At 39.6% G+C, this 9417-nt stretch overlaps 1 protein-coding gene across 1 annotated transcript in view; it reads right to left on the bottom strand.

The window, feature by feature from the left end:
* Nucleotides 1-1032: 1032 nt before the first annotated feature.
* LOC138698537 (serine-rich adhesin for platelets-like) overlaps nucleotides 1033-9417 on the bottom strand; it is a 49729-nt gene continuing 41344 nt past the window's right edge. The window contains exon 5 of the mRNA XM_069824540.1: nucleotides 1033-7754. Within this exon, the coding sequence (XP_069680641.1) occupies nucleotides 3151-7754 (4604 nt within the window). The 3' untranslated portion in view covers nucleotides 1033-3150. The remainder of the gene's footprint in view (nucleotides 7755-9417) is intronic.

Below are 9417 nucleotides of genomic sequence, written 5' to 3'. Positions count from 1 at the left end.
CTGATTTCAATGACCTTCAAGCCAGCTAAAGCGTGAGATTCTGCTTTCTCCCTAGAGTTGGCGCTGACATCACACCAGCTAGCAGTCGACACAGCGGAAATATAACACATATAATTAATACATCTAGGTACATTATGTACTCAAATAAAATAAATTGGATCCATAAAATAATAAATCCGTCATTAACTGTAATGTCTAGACTCTAGAGTTCCTTTATAATGAGAGTTTGAGACGTTGATCCCAACAACAATTAAAATATGTATTGATTTGATAGCGCTGAAAATGGAAAAACAAAACTCTTACGAGAATTAAAACCATATACCTATATTGTATTATATACAAATATTAAACGAATTCGATACTTAATTTTATAATGTATTATATTATTTTATAATATAATTTATTATATCTGAAATATAAAATATTATTATTACAACTAGTTTGTCACTCAGAAATAAGGAAAAGCTGTTAACTTGAATTTATTTGAAGCAAAGCGTTACTGGATTATGCAACAAGGTAGGCGATGTTTGGATCCTGTGTCTCAATTCTATTCTCAATTATTATCTTAGCGTATGCTCGATTACACTAACCTCTAGCGCTTGAAAGTGGAACTAAACGCTGCGCACAGAGAAACAAAACACAGGAAAATTCGCTCAATGTCCATTCTTTATAATCCCTATTCGCTGGTTAACCTGTGTTTATGTTGGCTGCCTTGTACTCATAAGAGAACGTTGTTGGTCAATTATACACCTATAAAATCAGAATGCGTAATATCGACTTTACATATCGTTATTGACTTGCATATCGATATGCATAGTCATCTACGTTCTCGGTTTATTGTGAATCAAAAATTTTCACATTCACGTCCTCTGCTTCTCGTTTTCATTCTGGTTCTCGTTCCCGGTTTATTGTGAACCAGCCTTTATTCTACATCAAACGCCGGGAAAACCTCAAGTCATACAGAACATAAGAAGTAATCACACCACGGATGACAACTTTTTCCATGCTGAAATAAAAGAACAGAGCCATTAATAATGTGGCATATCTCTCCAAGTACAGTTTATTAATATTGGGCTACAGCTGTAACTTTGTACACAAATAATGAAATATAAAATATGTATATACACAAGAATGTCATAACATTTACTTTTCAGATGGAAAGCGAATGCCAATGACCACTTATGCCCTTATGCCATAACACAGCATAAAATAAATTGAAATAGTGACCAACTGCTTTGAAGCACGTTATAAAAACAAACAGCACAGCGCCAGCAGACCTGTTTCCTGTCACGTGACCACTTCTGGTTTTCTGGACAAATAAGCAATCGCCAAATTTAATAATTGAAATGTTACCTACCCCAAATACAAAACGTGATATGCTACTACTGTATTAATATACTATAACCATTTGTTTTATAATGTTTTGTATGGCTAGTAAACATATAAATTTTCTAACATCTTTTAGAAAATTGCCAGTATTAACAATTCAAATATGCTGTTTACACATTTACAAGATTCTTGACTACTATTCCTCTAGCTACTATACAAAAAAAATATATATACTGTATATATAAAGAGGAAACCACTAATAGTCTGGAATTTATGATGAATCAGATTTTTAATTGCTCCAGGAACAATCTAACCTTGCAATCAACAGTAATGGTTTCTTCATCTTAGATAAATATCCACGTGTTACATATTATTCTCTCTAACTAATCTCGTCTACTCCAACATCACTTTACAAATTGAATCATGTGTTCATTGCATTTCCCGGTTAAAATACATGTCTCTCTTTTGTGCAGCACACCATGTATTTGTGCAATGCCACACCAGTGAAAAGAATACTTACTAACTTAAATCAAAAAGTGTTCAAAGAAATATAGTAAAATCTCTGTACATTCTCTCCTTATCTCAGATCTTAATTTCATTTCATTTTAGAAGACAGCGAAGTCTATTCATCCACTATATGGGAGTGCAATGATCCCTTTCTATTTCAAGACAGGCGAAAGATTTCAGTATGAAACTGTAAAAACTTCGTAAGAGCTTCTGTGTGAAGTTCTTTTACAGAATAACTTCCTTTTGGAGGTTTTACTATATTTGAATAAGTATGTTAGTAAAAATTAATTATCGGTTTCCTTAAAATGCGACATTTCACTAACTGCTATAAAACATCCTACCTCAACACAGTTTCATTCTGCAGAATAGCTATGTCTGTTAAAATAAGATGAGAGTATATACAAAAAAACAGATATAATACGGATGGTTTTTCTCTTCAAAACTGTTGAAGAACAAATCTGCAACTATATGTCACCATAAACATACACTGTAATTCTGTGACACTACATTACATACTTGCAGACCGAGTACTAAATATATTTAATATAAGAAGATAAATTGAATAACTACATTTTATGTGCAATTTCCTAAACTGCTTCACATTTATGGCATATATGTTTTTTTTTTTTCTTTTTAATGAAGTATTAGTACCTGAAAAAGTGGAAAAATACAAGTACAACGTGTCTTATGGAACAGCATTCAATTTCCAGTTAAATAGAAATGGAGAAAATATCCACCAACACACAGTACCCAGGCAATTATTATTATTATTATTATTATTATTATTATTATTCTTAATATATAAAAATTTGTTAAAGACCTACCAGTAAGGGTACAAGAAATTGGCAGTCAGTTCACTTGTACTGCTATATAGGATCAAGGGTAATAATATACTATATTTAACACTATGGACATCACTCAAATCAAAAACAAATAATGCAAGCTACTAATTTCCCATTTTGGCATACTCTTCAATGAAAAGCTCGCTGAGATGGGTCAACTTATATACCAAAACCTACCACAATACGTAATACACTATTTTTTACACAAAGAAATGGTCATAGCAGCCTATATATATAAAAGAAGTGTTAAAAAAAAAACATTTTTACTCTGAAATCACTTCAATTCCAAACCACCAGCCAAAGTTCAAAAATGATATTGTGGGCAGCTTTCAAAGCATGATGGACTGAAAGAGAGAGAGAAACCTACAAACTAAAATGCTTTGGAAACCACCCACAACATATGGCAACAACATAAACAAAAGATTTCAATTAAAGCACACACTGGTGTGATCTGTTCTTATTAAACAAATTCTCATACTGTGTCACCTGAATCAGACACCAGTTCCATCATCGATGGTAGAGTTTCGACCTTATCAACTGGCACAGTATCCACTGGCTCCCCTGGTGGTGGTGATCGTAACCTATGTTTGCTACTCTCGTCTATCGAACTGCCCTCTGTATGACCCTCGTCAAAGTCTTCCAAAGCCATCGCACCTTCACTCTCAAAACTCGCCTCACCATCCTCCACTTCGGACGGTTTCATCTTCTTTTCCGAGCAGTCAGCTGTTGACGATGCCTTCCTCTTCAGACGACCGGCCGGTACGTCGTTGCTGCCTTCCTTCCCAGAAGAGGCAGACCTGGTTTTCCTAGGGTGATACTCAGGCATGGCTTGAAGTTTCTCCAGAGCGGTTTTCAATGGTAATAATCCTACTGCGTAAGGTATGTCTTTGCTTGGAGAGGTAACCGCTCCTTGCCCTCCATCAGTACTGGCTTCCAGACCATTTTCATCTGCATTCACCTTATTTTCCATCAATTCTAAATTATCTTCAGTTTCTCCTAACATTCCATCTTTCCTTTCACCAAAATCAACACCCTTCACACCATTTTCTTCACTCTCTTCACGACTTTCGATATCTTTACCCTTTTCATTTACATTCTCTGAATTTAAATCCATTTCCACTGTTCCTGGAACAGACATTTTTGTCTGTGCTTCCGTATTTCCTTCATCTGTTGCTGTCCCTTCTGATGTCCTGCCTTCCACAATGGCTGCAATTTCTGACTCTATTGATTCTGCAACAGGTAATTTGCTGTTGGATTCTTCTGTTGTTTCCATGTGAAGTTTTGTATCTGTTGATTTTAATGATGATTCTGTATGCAATTTTGAAACTTCCATATGCAGTCCTGTTTCTGGTGATTTTGGTGGTGATTCTGTATGTAATTTTGAATCTTCAACACGCATTTCTATGTCTTCCGATTTTAATGGTGATTCTGTACGTAATTTTGAATCTTCCATATGGAGTTCTGTCTCAGGTGATTTTATTGGTGATTCTGTACGTAATTTTGACTCTTCCACATGCAGTTGTGTGTCTGGTGATTTTAATGGTGATTCTGTACGTAATTTTGACTCTTCCATATGCAGTTCTGTGTCTGGTGATTTTAATGGTGATTCTGCACGTAATTTTGAGTCTTCCATATGTAGTGTTGATTCTGTATGTAATTTTGAATCTAAAGACTCCACGGTTGCTTCTGTTGCATCAACAGGTTGTGAAGTTGGTGTACTTGAAGAATTTGCATCTGTGTTCTCCAGTGTAACAGGTAATTCATTATCTGAGTTGATTTTATGTTCAGTCTGCAACACAGGTAATTCATTATCTGTGACACCACGTTCAGTCTCCAATACAACAGCTTCACTAGGCGTAGTTTGTCTATCAGGCATTTCCAATTCAGCAAGTGTATCAGTCTTATCTTCAATTTCCTTAGAAGCATTTGAATCATATAGAGATATTATGGGAAGAGACTTGCCAATTTCGTTGCTTGAAGCAGGTTGAGTACTACTATAGTCTGAATCTAGGACTGAAGATCTAGAAATGTTGGTATCCGATGCTACTACTGAAGCTTCAATAGATGTAGAAGTGTCTTCATTAGTTTCTGGAAGTACTTCACTGCCTTGTTCGTCTGTCTGTGCAGTAGAGTACGGCGAATCAAGAAGGGAAGGAAGTCCTTTAGCAATATCAACTTTCTCTGATATGTTTTCTGTTTCTGAAACTTCAGTTTTGTCAAGTACTGCAGCATCTGATGCCGCAGAGAGTGATTCTGTTTCTGGAACTGTACCAGAATCAGATGTCAAAGGTATAGAACTATCCATCTCCATATCCAATGTATCTGCTTCATTAGTCAATATCTGTTTTGAAGGTTCGCTTGCTTCAGATTCACTAATTCCTACAGAGCTAGAATTCTCTGAAGTTCCCATACTAACAGATTCACTGGGGAATACCTCTCCTGCGAGTGTATTAGTAGATCTTGGAGCAGAAGAAGAGAAATCTGCAGAGTTATCATATTTTGGTTCTTCTTGCATGCCAACTGCTTCGGTTTCTGTAACAGGTTTCTGGACACCTTCCACAACTTCTGGCATATGCTCTGCGTCCATCTGAGCCTTTTCGTTTCCAGTGCTGTCTGGACTGCTCAGTGCTAGAGTAAAGGAATCATTTAGAGAGCCTTCTCCTGCTGACTGACTTTCGTCTTCAACTTTTATAGACTCATCCTCGGGGCTAAGAACGAGGCGTAAGTCTTCAGTTTCCTCATCAATTGAGCCTTCGTTTGGAGTGCTGCGACCTTTAGTGTCGCGATGAGAGATTATAGGTTTTACTTTGGTCGTGCCGTCTGTATCAGTATTGGCACACACTTCCATCTCTGTATCACTTCCTTCACCCATCATTGCCTGCAAGGCTTGTTCTACGGACATGCCGCCATTTGCAGGTATCTCTTCGATCTTGTGTTCTTTTGCCTTCACATCCACTAGAGTGCTAGTAGTTTCCGTTTCACTGCTAGTGGTTTTTCCAGGAAAGACAAAGTCATCCCCGCTGGGCTGGTTGTACTCCTCTCTCTGGTCTTGCTCGGCTGTCGGTGTCTCCATCACAGCAAACCCTTGCATTGCCTCTTCTCCATAACTGTCTCCAGTAATGATTTCATCAGAGTGTGTTGGAGCCTCAATAGAAGGCTGGGGCATGACATCGCTGACGTCAGTTTCCATTGGAGTGCATTCGTCTATAGGTTTGCTTTCATTTGTTACCTCGGACTGGGCTTCTGGTGCCTGATATGTGGTTTCTGCAATAGCTGGCTCTTGAGACGCTTCCAAATCCATGCCCACACCTTCTGTGTCATTGTCTTCAAGTGACGGTAAACCTTCGGCCTTCATTTTGGTTTCAGATTCGGGCAATTCTTCCCTCATTGTCTCGTCAGCTGGTTCAGCTAGTTTTGATTCCTCAACAGTGCTGTTCTCTTCGGTTACTTGCATCTGGTCGTCAGCTTGCACAGGAGTCTGATCTGCGACATTTTCAACGGTATCAGTAGAAACAGGCATTTCAGTTTGTTCTGCTGATGTGACAGCAGCTTCAACCTGAGCTTCGTTCACTTCCTGAACCTCCTGAACTATGAACTGAACACCTTCGCCACCGACAATACTCCCATCTCCCACTTGAATCATGCCACCATTCATGATATTCATAAGAACTTCTTCGTTCACAGTAACATATGAGCCATCGGCACTTTCAAGCAGAATTGGTACATCAGATGGAAGTCCTGCCTCTTTCAGCACTTCCATGTACTGGCTCATTACTGAACCTGATCCTGCATTACTGTTATCAGTTACTTGGTAGATGATATTCGTGTTATTAGCGCCCTCTGCAGAAGTACTGGCATTGTCAGCAACTTGGTAGATAATATTCTGGCTATTTGAGTCTTGCCCAGATACTACAGTATTGTCTGCAACCTGGTATACGATATTTGTTGCACTGCCAGAATCCTGGCTCGGAATTACACCTTCTGGCAGCTGGTATACAATATTTGTTTCATTATTTCCCGAATCGATGGCAGGAATTGCATTCCCAGCTACTTGGTAAATAACATTTTGACTATTTGTTTCAGGTGTACTTACAGTTGTCACTTGTGGGGCAATATTTGTTTTAGCTGAAGCCAATTTAGTATTAGGTAATGGATCTTTAGGCATTAATCTGGGAGTGGTGGTGAGGATGTTATTGAGAGGCTGTGATGTCTGTACCTTTGATAACTGTTGTTTGACCGGCAAGGCTTTCTGCTGTACACATTCAGTTGTCTGTGTTGTACTTGCGGCAGCAGTAGCTTCGTCTCCTGTATTCATTTCCTGTTGCAACATCTCTAATGCTTTGCGACTTGCTTCTGCCTCTTTCTGGAGAGCCATCTCTGCATCTGTCAGTACCTTTTCTTGGAACACTAGATTCATCTGCCTTTTCAACGGTCTTCCTCTTTTGCAAGGGCCATCTTCCACAAAAAACATCTGCGATGTTGTTAGATCATCCTTTGTTGCTTCGACCACTTTCTCAGGGACAGCTGCTTGCTCCGTTCCTTTATCAGCCAACTGTGTAGGTAACATAACTGAAGATGGTTTCACCCCCCCGTTTGGAGTTACAACAGGCACTCTATCGATAACTTCTGACCTGACAGCAGTATCCTTGTTCTTCACAACAGACGAGTCTAGAGGACAGGATCTCGACGGCTCTACGGTAACAGCACTGCCTTGAGCCGCACCGTGATGGAATCTCACATTCTTGCTGACAGTGTGGAACGTCTGTTTGGGAAATTCACTGCCAGAGAGTGATAACAGTAGTTGTGCCGTGTCAGTTTGCTGTTGTTGCTGCTGCTGCTGCTGTTGTTGCTGCTGTTGGTGGTGGTGAGTATCTTGACGGACTGGCACAGATTTTGGTGTGGTTTGGAAAATGGTTTTACCAGTTGTTGGAGTGTACACGTCTCCCGCAGCACCGTGGACGTGGGAACCCGCTGCATGGGATGTGGAGGTCAATGTTTTTAAACCACTCGCCACAAACGTCTGCTGCACACCAACACGTTTTGACCGACCAACAAAAGCCTTTCTTGCTGAATCTCCTGCAACAGAAAGTAAGAGCCAAACTTAAAACGCACACCACTATCTGAAGGGTTTATTGCACCACACTTCCACTTTAAGAGACTCAGCATAAAAAAATCCACCCAGTCACCCTAACCCTTGCCTCTGCTTGCGCTGCTCCCTGGAAGTAGTTCCTGAAACTATGTGTACATCGTTGCTATACTAAAAGCCAAGTTATGAACCGACTAAACCGGAAGCAACGTTCTGTTTCTCTCCTTATAAGCTCTGTTGCCACATAGTGGCGCGAGATTCAAAGCATATTCAGCGTTTGTCACCGATATGTTTAAAATAATTACTGTATATAGTTGTCGATAACACTATCAACAATATTAGTAATTAAAATTACTGTTTTTAAGAAAGCACGAGCTAATGACGCTGGTACGAAATGAGACTCATGATACACGTGGTAGTGCAAATGAACTGGGCAGTTTGGCTACACTGTCTCCATGATTCCGTTGCCAGATTTTCGTTAGCAGACGACATTTTCACGTGAGGTCCAATGGAAAGCTCCGTACTCCTTTTCCCCTCCAACTCCCCCACACAAAACGTGTCATCGCTGCACAGGCTACCCCTCTAACCCGCACTTTCCTCTCGCCCTGCCAACTACTTCCTGTTTAGTCGGTTCATAACCTGGCATTTAGTATAGATGCCACACGCATGTAATGCTGAGTAGAAATGTTCATATACAGGATGATTCACGAGGAAAGGTAAACAATTTAGGATACGATATCTTAGGCAATTTTGAGTGAAAAAGTTCATATGAACATTGGTCCGTTTACGAATGATGGCAGAGCAGATGCATTTTTTTGGTAAACGTCTCGCCCTAATGTGAATCAGACGTTACCATATGCTGCTGACTTGAGATGTGAGACAAGGTCAAGTTTGCAATGAATGACGTAACATTGGAATCTGCATTGTGAGCGATGTAGATAAGAGAAACAAACTGGGTAGTGGGACATTACAAATGTCCAATCGCCTGCCCTTGTCTGATGTAATGACACAGAACCCGCAGATAACACAAAAAGCCTACACTATCGTCAATTCACAGCAGTTCAGTCAGCTACCTACAGTACAGTAGTTATACAGGTACAGTTATCGGAAGTGTTAAGTTGTGTTTTTCAAATTGCCTTATAAATTTTCGACTACAGAATACGCCGATATTGTGTATGTTTATGGTTTGTGCGATGGAAGTTCCTTGCATGCTGTCGTTGAATATGAACGACGCTTTCTGAACAGAAGGGTACCATATCGAAGAGTACTTACTGTCTATGGGGTTGGATGAAAGACTTGGTATAGCAAAGGAAGGGGGAAACGAGAGAGGTGCTAATCGACCATATTTTTGATGTGGCATAAAGAACAGCCACGTGCAACTCTCCCAACCGATGAGCGCGATTCATGCATGAGCACAACAGTGCGTTGAAGCAGAAGGAGGTACCTTTGAAAATGTGCGAAAACATCGACCCCCGACATCTAGAATATTAGGTATGTATGCATACGTGAATATAAACTTTAAATTTGTCCGTTATCTGTCTCTAAATGCGAGTTAGCACAATGAAATCTCAGAAGTTTTTGTGAAATCAAAGAGCCATATCTCTGTAACCATTCGAAAATGGACCTATATTCATAGGAACTTTTTGACTCAGA

The sequence above is a fragment of the Periplaneta americana genome, chromosome 4 (genome assembly GCF_040183065.1).
Source record: "Periplaneta americana isolate PAMFEO1 chromosome 4, P.americana_PAMFEO1_priV1, whole genome shotgun sequence".
Taxonomy (NCBI): Eukaryota; Metazoa; Arthropoda; class Insecta; order Blattodea; family Blattidae; genus Periplaneta; species Periplaneta americana.
This window is presented reverse-complemented; position numbering and strand designations above follow the sequence as displayed.